The sequence below is a fragment of the Mizuhopecten yessoensis genome, unplaced genomic scaffold (assembly GCF_002113885.1).
Source record: "Mizuhopecten yessoensis strain PY_sf001 unplaced genomic scaffold, ASM211388v2 scaffold9739, whole genome shotgun sequence".
NCBI classification, from domain to species: Eukaryota; Metazoa; Mollusca; class Bivalvia; order Pectinida; family Pectinidae; genus Mizuhopecten; species Mizuhopecten yessoensis.
In genome coordinates this window covers 50,163-62,480 of record NW_018408198.1, presented here as the reverse complement: position 1 = coordinate 62,480, position 12,318 = coordinate 50,163, and the positions used below count along the sequence as shown (strand labels likewise).

Below are 12,318 nucleotides of genomic sequence, written 5' to 3'. Positions count from 1 at the left end.
GAAGAACATATTTAATTATATTGGCTATTGCTGCTGTTGTTATTTTGTAGTCTACATTTAATAGAAAAATTGGCCGCCATTTTTTTAAGCATCGCCTATCCTTATCTTCCTTTGGATTGCATGTAATAATACCTTGCTTTTGAAAATCAGACAAGTGACCTGTATTGTGAGCATACTTAATTGATCTACCAAAAAAAAATCCTATGTCTTTCTATTTTTTTTATAGAATTCCACACTGAAACCGTCAGACCCAGGACTCTCCCTATTATCCATACATTTTAAAGCTTTTGCTAATTCATAAAGTTTAAGGTCTCCTTCACAACTATTTTTATCAGCATTGTTCAGTTTAATTTTGTGTTTGAAAAAAGTTTTCAAAATGTGTAAAGTCATTTTGTTTGGATTTATATAGGTTCTTAAAAACATTTACCTCTTCTTCAATTATCTCCCCTTGGCTATCAAGTATATGCCCCTTTTCTGTTATTAATTCATTTATACTTTTATTAACGAAATGTCTTTTCTCCAAATCACAAAAATACTTAGTTGCCTTTTCCCCATCGTCATACCAATTTACTTTTGACCGTAGAAGAAGACCTTCCACTTTTTTTTTCATTGTTTCATTTCCTGTTTTTTATTACTAAATATCTACTTAAGTTGTCACTTGGGTTCAGGTTGAATTGTGTTTCTAGTTCTTCTATTTCTGACTCTAATTCTTTCTCCAGTTTTTTTTATTGTTTTTTTTTGCTTTTGTAATTGAATTAGATATTGTGAGTGAACGAATTTTAACTTTCAAAACTTCAAACAATATTTGGTCATTTACACGCAAAACAATATTTTCTAAGTTATCATTGTCTGATTCAACAAAATATTCATCTACAGTTTCTGTAATGCAATCTTTGACTTGTTGTATGTAAGTTTGATCTTCTAAGAGGGAAGGATTATATTTCCAGTATCCTCTGCCACGTTCTACATTACTAAAATTAACATCTAAGACTATACAAGAGTGATCAGTTCTGTAGCCAGGTATAATTTTTGTTTCTTTTGTTTTTGAATATATGTCCTCTTTAATTAAGAAGTAATCAAGCCTGCTTTGTCTAATAAGATTGTTTTGCCTCCATGTAAAATTGTTCAAATCAGGATAAAAGCATCTCCATGGATCTAGAAGACCAGATGTATTAATTATATTTTTTAATGCTTCCTGGTATTTGGGGTTGTTTTTGTGAATAATATTGTGTGTATCCATTTCTTTGTTCTGTACAGAATTCCAATCACCACATAATATCATAGAAGTATTTTTAACATTTTTTAGGGTTGACAAAAAGTTTTCAAATAAAAGGGGTGAATCTTAATTTGGACCATGTAAACATGCTAATGTTTATCTATTTTGGTTTATTGAAATATCAAGTATAATAAATCTTCCACAATTATCTACTCTACTACCATGTTTTACAAATGTATTTCTCAAAAATAAAGCTACGCCTGCTGATCTAAATGTATAATTACTGAACACACATACTAACCACAGCCAACACACCGTTANCCCCCCACCCACCCCATCTACCTCCTTCCTCACACACAACAGTAGTAGCATCAATACGTTTAATCAGGTACATATGCACATAATGAAAACTTCTGATGAAACACTTACACACTTCTCTCATCACCAAACAACACATTTAAAAAGCATTCTTTGTCTCTCATGGTCGCTGACTACACTAGATGCTGCATACTCTGATATTTTACTACCAATTATTGTTCGTTTACTTATGCATGTATTGTAATACAGAAACAACTGAAATCAATAAAAACACCGGAGAAAAAAATAATAAAAATAAAATCTGCAGGGGTTTATACAAGTAAGATAGCATTCTAATACATAACGTTAATAAGTAAATACATAATAATACAGTAATTTAAACTTTTAAATGATTCTCATTTGTCAAACTAAGTAATAAAGTGAGAAAAAAATGAAAAAAACTACCTAGAACCTAGAAACTTTGGTTCCCGCAGCTAAGTCAAAATTTGACAATGTTTTCGTGATATTCAGCAGGTTTTCTGCGAACATTTTCTTCATTGTCTCTCTTCACATCCATGCAGTGTGTCGTGCCAAATTGGTAAGGAGTTATCGCCCTTCGACTGTGTGAACGGGCAAAGAAGTGAAAGCGTTTTATTTCGTGCCAATTTGTCCTTTTTTCTACTCTGATACCAACCATTCAACAGACTTTTTTTCCCCTTTTTTTACCTATTACAACAGGCTTATTGAAACGAATAACAGACGAGCGGTACGAGGCTCGTTGTAAAAGTCTTACAGTAGGTAGTTGAACCTATTTCTGATGTGTAGAGAATAATATGATGATCGTTTATGCCAGAAGGCTGGAAAGATCTCAATGTCGAAAATTCGACCCTAACTATTGTATCGTTCTCGTTGCAACATTCACATTTCTGGGGTTTAATAATATAGCTGGATACCATTAGAGAGATGGATAGTTCTTCTTTCTCAGACTTTCTATATTTACTCTATTTCACGATCTCTGTGTTGCTTCCAAAAACACACGCCATTTCGATCTTTCAAACTTTTTCTCAGTTATTATGATTTTTTTCGCACATTCTTGAGGTTGACGTCATCGTCACGTGAACATTTCAAATAATTCTTAAAGACGTATCCCACAATTAAATCAACAAAAGGAAATAAACTTGAGATCATTTATTGAAAAAATATAGTTATTTCCAATCAACGGTAGATACTGTAAAACAAACAAAAAGTAAATGTATAATTTAATTGGTAAGTATGACATTGTTACCGGGATTATTTATTTACTGTAAAAGTGTAAATTTTCGCGGTGTGGATATATAAGCGTTTTTGGCGTGTATAGCGTCAAAATATGCACACGCGAAAATTTAGCGTTTATACAGATATATAGAAATATAAAATACAGAACTCTCGTCAACGTAAACCTTTCCAAACCGCGGATAGTTTAGTTCAAATTTCATTTCATTTCCAATTTTTGTGCATTAAACATACTACAAGACGCAATATAAGGATTAGTTAAAAGTGACACCACGCTACTATTTTCCCACGCAAAAAAATCCACATTTATAGTATATTTATATTTAAATGTATTTTTTCGATGCTGAAAATGTTCTTTGTTTCTTGATGAAAAACTGATTGGTAAGTTAAGCGTGAAAAAAATTAAAAAAATTGTCAAGTTAGAAAAATATCAACTTTTATTTTTACCGTAAAACCTTTGATGAACAACCGCTATTTTCAGGTGATGGTGAATATTTTAATAATTTGACACCTGTGAAAAATCTTTAAAATATCCAACCCAACAAAAATTTTGATATTCGCTATCTGGTCCTATTGAGTCCCGATCAGAAATTTATAAAGCTAATTAGCAATTACATTAGATCGATAATGATTGTTTTTATTGTTGTTGTTCGCTTTTGTTAAATTGTAAATATTATTTAATGATATTGTTACAGGTAATAATATACAGGTAAATAGAAAACAGGTGATGCTATACAGGTAAATAGTAAACAGGTGATAATGTTCAGGTAAACAGTAAACAGGTGATAATGTACAGGTAAATAATAAACAAAGGTGTTACAGTAATTACATAAACAAATATTTCTCTGTTACAAAGATAAAAAAATATTTTGATTATTATAAAATATTGATAAGAATCTATTGTTAACAATATGACTCACACTCTATAGCACACATGCATATATACTTATAATACACACAAAAACAAATATATAAATATATATATAATAAAAATGATTTTCTATAAGTAAATATCATGTATACAGTTTGATACAAAACTTGTATAAATTATGCCGAGTTCGATCCCTAGCGCAGGTATTGAAAAAAATAATGACCTCTGTTACATTAGCGCCAACATCAGGACCCGGGAATATTGACAAAAATACCCAACGATAATCGCTATGAATCATGGAAAATCCGGGGCGAATATTTTCCCAGAGGGGGAGAATGTCATCCTGGTGAAATTAGGCCTACTAGCCGCTTCCTACCCACTCGGCTAGGGAGAACTTCTCTCTTTAGCTCATTCGGTAGAGCGGGGGATTCGTAAACCAGAGATTCCGGCTTCAATCCCTAGCGGAGGGATATCACAAATATTGACCTCTGTTGGAATATTGACAACAATACTCGACGAATCCTGGAAAACTCGGGATGATTGTTTTCCTGGATGGGGAGTATGTCAGACTGGTTAAATACTAATCGCTTCGGCTAGGGAGAATTTATCTTTAGCTCATTAGACATCCACGATAATCACAGGGGTGCAGGGAGCGAAAGTAAGCGCTAACCCTGGAGTATCGAGGAGGCTCATAAGGTAGAGCGTAGGACTTGTAAACCTGAGGTTCTGGGTTCGACTCCTAGCGGAGACAATGATATCCTCTGTTATAGTAACGGGGATGATTGCTTAAAAAAACGACAAATTATTTTATCTGGCTTTTATATCTCTTAGTCTAGTTTAATTAACATATATTATTTGAATAATTAAAAGGAATTGGACACAAGTTATTACAACTTAAAAACGTCCTTTTCCATGTTTATTGATTTACGGATATGTAACAAACGTTCACTTATTTGGATCCGGTACCTATAATGAAACCTTCTGTCGCTACTAATTTTTGTTTAAATTCAGACTGAAGTAATATTTATTTAAGACTTATTTGATCGTTTGGGTCCAGTACCTATATTGAATCATACAGTTATTTATACTTTTTTGTTTATAAATATGTATTGAAGCAAAATGTATTAAGAAATACTTATTTGTTTGGGTTCAGTACAAACATTGAATCATATATACTTTCGCTAATACGTTTTTGGTTTGATATACATGCATATAGATTGAAGTAAAATTTATATAAAAACTATTTGTTTATTTGGGTTCGGTACCTATATTGAACCATACTGTCGATAAAACTGTAAGCACTTCTTTGATATATTTCCACAAAACAATATATAGACAAACCTCGCGCCGATTTATATGGACATGAAAAGGTATTTTGGAAGCGTTTTGGTTTTGAAAAGTAAAAACGTTACAAAAACAATGTTACACTTTTGTGTATTTCTGAAAGTGTAGCTGGTTTATTATATTAGTCAGACTCTACGTAGAGGATATCGAATACCACTATTTATACCAATGTACTAATGCATCTTTTGTAGCTCTTAGACAACTTTATATACCAAATTATCATTATATCAACCCAACTTATATCAAAATGAAAGGAATGTTCTCAATATGTAACACGGTACTTTTAACAAAAGTAAGTAGATTTATACAAAAGGTAATGAAGCTACTTAAAATCTAAAATAAGTAAGCTAAACGAATTATTGAAATGGGTTATTATTGTATGAATTAAAACATGTGTCATATTGTATGCGTGTTCTTTGTCCATTAATGTATACTATGAAATATTTGACTCCTTGTTACGCTCGTTTGGCGTGAGTGTAAAAATAAAACTTGAAACTTGGAAAATATCCTCGCAAAGACAGAAATAGCTGATGGGAAATACTCTAAACACACGTTAAAAGTACTCATGAAAATGAAACACATTTATAAACATCGTTGGATCCATCAAAATACTCTCGAACCCCAATTAAAAATACTCAGGATACAGCACCTTTGATAAGACCAATAAAAAAATTGGAGAAAAAATAATTTATTAAAAGTAATTTTGAAACCTACATTGAAAGTACTTAAAACACTTCATTATTGTACCCGTGCAAACATATTCATACTGCCAATGAAAACCAAATAAATCACTCGTGAAAATCCAACAAACGAACTCAAAATTAAAAAGGTGCGTGTTTGTACACATCAAATAAAACCGGGGTAAAACTCATAAAAAGAATTAATGCACTGTTGGAAATAAATTTAAATAAATAAAGTCCTGGAGCAAATCCATTAAAATTCATTATTTTCTGTTCGAGCATACCCATTTTAAGTTCAATCGATTGAGCATATGAAAACAAAATCTGAATTTACTCTAGAACCCCCTTTCAAAAATATCCAGGAAACCCCTTTAACATATTCGAAAAAAAACTCATTAATGTCACCAGGAACACTATCTTAAACTACTCAAGAAAACACACTTCAGAAAACTCGTCAAAGTTACTGAATATAAATACTCCAGGAAAACCACCAGAATGGAATTGCATCACATTCACATGTCAAAATCATCAATAGTTAAAATGGACTTTGACGAGCGCCCCCTTGCGGGAACCAATCCACAAGGCCCCGGATGAGTCGAAGGCTAGAGCCACAGGTCGAGTGATGTCAATGCTTGGAGGGATGGCTATCCTTTTGGGATCTTGACTCGTCGCCCACACGTAAATACAATTACTGATCTGGTCGACGACGAAGATGTTGGACTCGGAGTCAACACAACTCATAGCAGGACGAAACTCCATGGCATTTTTGGACTTTTTTGGTTTGTATGATGTGTATGATTTTTTGTATAGTTTGTATGATTTCTCGTCGATACCAACCAGTTTTCCCGCGTGAAAGTCTGAAACGATAATTTCGCCACCTGTCGTCACTGACACGTACCAAGGGCAGATAAACAAGTTTTTGCCCAACATGTTCTGCTTGATTTTTCGAGGTTTTTTCCCTCTCTGTGGCGATAAGGCGATGATGCTGCTGTCCTCGGCGTCACAGACGTAGATGACGTCACCGTCCGCGGAGGTGGTGATACCGTGGGGTTTCCGTAGTTTGCTGACCAGTGTCCGAACGAAGGTCCCGTCCAGTCTATATTCCTTAACATTTCCCTCCCCTGACTTCACACCTTCGGATAAACAAAAACAACTTTTTAACAAATGGAATAAAAAAGTTAATACTTACGGTTATAACGAATTTGTTCAAACTTATTTTGGACTTAAACTACGGTGTTCAGAGTATTTTTACACGTTTTAGGAGTTTAGATAGACTATCGGTAAAAATGACACCCCCAATCAGTGACGGATCCAGAGACCTATCTGGGGGGGGTTTGCAAATTTCCTAGGGGGGTTTCCATGTGGGGAAAAATTGAGGAAAATGGTGAAAATACATGATTTTTCCTGAAGCCCAAAAAACCCCTCAGGATCCGCCACTGCCAATGGTAGTGGGGGAGGCATTTTTACCAAAAGTATTTTTTTCCGTACCAACAATTTAGCAACTATCTCAAACACCTAAATTTTGTTGAAGACGAGTCCCGGGCTATCCAAAAACAAATCAAAAGATTGGATAAACCATTTAGAATATGTTTGACCTATATCATTTAATGTGATTAACCAGTGTCCATGTATGTGACATCTGACCAGTGTCCGTGTGTCAGACTATTGACCAGTGTCCGTGTGAATATTGACCAGTATCTGTGTATATGAGTACTGACCTGTGTCGGTGAGGTAGACGACGTCCTTTAGGTCATCGTTGATTACACTGACCGCGACGTCCCAGGGATTGACCAATCCGTCTGATATTTCATTCTTCAGATTACCCAACTGGTTGAACACCAGGCATTTCTTACTGTTGTTGCTCACTACTATTACGTCATCTTTCCTGGTTATTGCCAATCCAGAAATCTTCACTTTCGCATTGAAGGACACATGGCCGCTGGTTAAGTTGGGGTACGACAGATCGGACTCAACACTGGCTTCGTCGAGTAGCTGGGAGTCGCTCATCGCCCGCCTGAGGCGCTGTTTTGGTGTTTCCGGGCAAACTTTCAAATACTCAGATCCAGCAAAACTCATGGACGATCTAGACGCATGCGGATTTGGAGGTGGAGGAAGTGGCCGCTTGGAAGGCGAGGATTTCTTCGTGTCATTTTGGTTGTATTTCTTTGGTGACGTAGGAGGGGAGTTGCTGCGGTCACTGTCTGTTTCCCGCCAGAGAAACTCTTTAGGGTTGGTGTACTCATTGTCGATCTCTGCCACCTGTTTTACCGAAGTCTCATCTGATGATGTCACTTCCGGTCTTGGATCACGTGGTGGGGGCACTATGGGGTTTCCGTTAGCAGGACTTGTTGGTACGGGAGGTTCGAACCTGGTTTGTGTGCAGTTCATACGTGGTGGTATAGGGGGCGGTGTTCGCTGTAACGTCTCTATACTTCCGAGGTCTTCCGAATGTAGGATATTCCTGAAAATGTCGGAGCGTCTAAATTTCCGGTTACACCGACATGACTCCGGAAGTGCCGGTATGGTCTGCCCTTTATTGTCCTCCATCCTTTTCCGTATGGTTTCCTTAGCAACTGACAGCTGCGTCACGTTGCCAAACGTTTCTAGTGACTTGACGTAGTCCAAGAACGTCAGCTCGCTTGTTAGACGTAATTCCGTCGCATCTTCTATTGTTTTCAGCTCCTTTTGTCTAAGCATGGCGTCTGTTTCTATATCGTGGAGCAATTTTCTTTCTTTCTCACGTAATGCCTTGATTAGCGAGTCGGTCATGGTTCTCACCTCGTCTTTCATCGCGTCCGTCGAAATTTGCATGGACGTCGAAAGAGATTTGATATCTGTTATATTCTCTGTCAAACGATTAATTTCGGGATTAGAGCCCTTTTGTATCATGCGGATTATATTTCGAGTTTCCTCTGCCGCGTGGTTTATGTTCTGTGCCCGATGTTGATAATGGCTGGTAGTTTTACATTCGGAACACATCGGTACGTTACATGACAAACAGAGGTGTTCCAGAATCTGGCCTTTGTGGTCGTCACACGTCCGGCTGGTTTTCTTTCCGGCAATGACGGATATTATAGGGGCGTCATGTATTTCATCCAATCGTAAAAGGTTGTGAGAATCCGTTCGGAACATCTCGTGGATGTTCCTACACGAATCACACATTTGCAGGTCACATTCTACGCACATGAATCCTGCATCGTTGTTGCTGTTTTTACAAACCATACAATCTTTCTTTGTTATCGGACTTTTTCGATCAATCATCATTACGACATCTTGCATGAACGTGCTTGTTGGCAAATTTGAAACGTGTCCTTCAGGCGGATAAAATAAAGACCGACAAAGTGGACACGGTGAGCTGTCCCCGGGAGTCTGCATAAAATAACTTTGTAGACACTGACAGCAGAAAGTGTGATGGCAGCTGAGGATCTTAGGCTGTTTGTAACGCTCCCTACATATTGGACATGTTGTTAGTTCCTCTAACTTGTCCTGGAGCGCTCTGTACTGTTCAGTTGTCGAGACGACCTCTCCAACAGCCATGGCGGCCATGGCAGTTCCGCAGAAAATTCAGCCTGCACCAAAGTAGTGTCTGAAATAGGAAACAAAATTAATATTTAATGTTGTAGGGAATCGACCTTTCATAAGATATTTCATCTTAAAGAAAAGGGGTAGATTAAGTTCAGACTGAAGCTAAAACGTCCTTAGCATCCTCGGTACCTGAAGGGACGACCGGTTTGTTTATGGAGATGGGGATGTGTGGTTAGCTAGCACTGTCGAACAGGCCAAACTAATTAGTTTCAATATTCCGAAAATTCAACGTGCAGTAGATCAGTTCATGATGATATTGATCGGATATCTCATCTTTAAAAGACATATATTTCCGCAAATAAGAATCACTGCTTATCATACTATCATATCAGGAGGCGTACATAATTGCTATTGTCCTACAAGGGATAAATGCTAAGTATGGCAGCCTTTAGCTCTGGGGTCATATTAATCAAAGTATTCTCACGATTAAAGTCATGTTCTGGGCCCAAGCCCATTTTCTTGTTCGAGTAATAAATTAATAAATAATGACATTTTGTTCATGATTTTAAAGAATTATAAAGAGACTTCAACCTAAAAACCACTTGACTTTTTGACCAAATCATATGATTTAAGTGAGCGACAGAAAAAACTGGTTTGAGCACAGAACCCATGCTTGAGCATGAGAACGGTTTCGTGAATACGGGCCCTGGTATGAAAATGAAAACATAACAATTCAGGAACAAAATTTGACATCTTTCAATGTTTAAGCGATCGAGCCATGTGAATGTTTCTATCATGCATTATTGATGCAGTTTTAAACGATGATTGTAAAATGCAGGTTATGTTAGGAGCCTAATTAATCTAATATATTTTTTGCAAGGCATTGGGACGCTTATAAATGCATATATTTTACCATATGATCATGTACGCTACGACCTTCCCTTCCCCACTAACGACCAAAACAGTGTCACTTTTCTATCATAAACTCTGTATGTGCTATCAAATATCAAAGGTAACATATACCCGGATGTGAAGATTCTAAATAGGGGAAATACCTCGTGTCTTAGGCAGTGAATTCTACTTTCGTTTTGGATATAATTAACGTAACGAAAGTAAACTTTAAGTTAAAAACGTATATTTCTATCAATAATTGTACTTTTATCGTTTCCACTTATCACTAACTTGTTGTTCTCATAGTAACCATGTCTCCCATCTTACGTAGAAATATATATCCAATCAAGAAATAGTTTCACTTTCAAAATCCAGAATGTGTAGCTCTTATTTCTGAGGTATACACGGTGTAAACAAAGACAAACGGGTCTAACGTTTAACGTACATAACCGTTCTTTAGTCAAACAGTTTTCACCAATCTGACCTGCTAAATGACATCCGACCGAGACCAAAGTACATAAGCGAGTCATGTTGTTTATTTAGAATTATTCTGAAATACAAAATTGTTCTTTCCTTAAACACCCAATAAACACCTACACGTCACGTCGCCTTTATAGATATATTTCAAATATAGTTACGAACCCTTAGAATTTAATACGAGTGAGAAATTCGGGTTTCTTTGATTTATTCACATGTTTTAATATTCATGTAAGATTAAAAATAAATACAACAACTACCCTCATTTAAATATAATCCTTACACTCAAGAACGCCGAAAACAGTAAGATAATTGGGTGGGTGTTTCTCTTAGACGCCACGCCAAGTCGAGCCGAGTATACTCGGTCACCGCTGTAATCCGCCGGTAATGTAAGAATTACAACATAATGAGGGATTCAGTTCCTATATAAATACAGGTTCACGGTTTTTGATGAGAGATGTTGTAAAAATTTAGATAAATGCTACACACTTACCTGCTGTCAGCCCAACGGAGGTAAATAATGGACTCGCATATGGACGGGAAGACATATATAGGTCATACTTAACAACGATGACATCAGTCAGGTATATTTAAATCATTTTCCACGGTCTAGGATACGCACTGTATTAAAAAATTGTTGATGTACCGATTACATTTTTCTCACGGTCATAACAAGCCGCTTTAGGAAGTAAGACCCGGAGGTTGTAATCAATATTGAATATGGGAAATATATATCGAGGATGTAAGGTAAACATGTGTTTGTGTCATTTTTGTTTTATTTATTTTTCTAGTTTTTGACAGTACAAACACTGATGTTAGTTTCACCGCTGGTTCGGTGAAATGGGGTCAAGTAGGGTTAGGCTATAAGAACAGGTAATACGTGGAAGTAGGGAGGGGGGGGGGGGGGGGGGGGGGGGGGGGTCAAGACTATTGTCCTTTTTTTGCTGTTATTTCTGTTCGATTAATCAATTTTAAAATGCAAAATGTCTTTGAATACATTTACTACAGATACAAAGGAGTGACAGAGAGACAGAGTGACAGAGTGACTCGGTTCGGCTATTTATAGCTATTCCCAGTAGCGTTCCCTACAGATCTGTACCTCTGTGGGGGTTTCCCTACTTATTACCTTTAACGTTATATGTTCGGCTATTTATAGATATTCCTGTACCTCTGTGGGGGTTTCCCTCGTTCGTGAAGTTTCGCGTGGGTGGATTTTATTTATAACCTGTTTGTTACCTTGGTATATGGTTCATGGTAAAGGACGCGATAATTTAAAGAAAAGGGATATAATGTAACACAGTTTCCCGAGAAAGAGCCTCTCGTGTTACGTAAAGGGCAATGACATGTCGGAGTGACTATAAACAACACTGCAGGTTTGAATAGAATTTTACAAGTAAAATGCAAAATGTATTTTAGGTTTTACGACGGTTTTGTGAAAATGACCCTCTTTGTCCTTTTCAGTCATTTTCACACTAAACGAAACCAGCGGGTACTTGTTTTGTTTTCTTGGAAAATAACAGTAAGTTTCAACTTCAGGGTGGACATGTGTCATGTGCTGTAAACTTGAGAAAAATGTCAAAATATTCAGCTCGCTCGTAGGGTAGGGATTGGGGGTAGGGGTTGGGATAGGGATTTGGGGTAGGGTAGGGATTTGGGGAAGGGTAGGGATTGGGGGTAGGGTAGGGATTGGGGGTAGGGGTTGGGGTAGGGATTTAGGGTAGGGTAGGGATTGGGGGTAGGGTAGA

The 12,318-nt window shown here is 36.7% G+C and overlaps 1 protein-coding gene across 1 annotated transcript; it reads right to left on the bottom strand.

The window, feature by feature from the left end:
- Positions 1-2,966: 2,966 nt before the first annotated feature.
- LOC110458758 (tripartite motif-containing protein 3-like) lies at positions 2,967-11,162 on the bottom strand. Its single transcript, XM_021510650.1, has 3 exons — positions 11,067-11,162; positions 7,399-9,266; positions 2,967-6,813 (listed from the first exon to the last, which is right to left on the bottom strand). The coding sequence occupies exons 2-3, from the start codon at positions 9,224-9,226 to the stop codon at positions 6,209-6,211; spliced, it is 2,433 nt and encodes an 810-aa protein (XP_021366325.1). The 5' UTR covers positions 9,227-9,266; positions 11,067-11,162; the 3' UTR covers positions 2,967-6,208.
- Between the last annotated feature and the right edge of the window lie 1,156 nt (positions 11,163-12,318).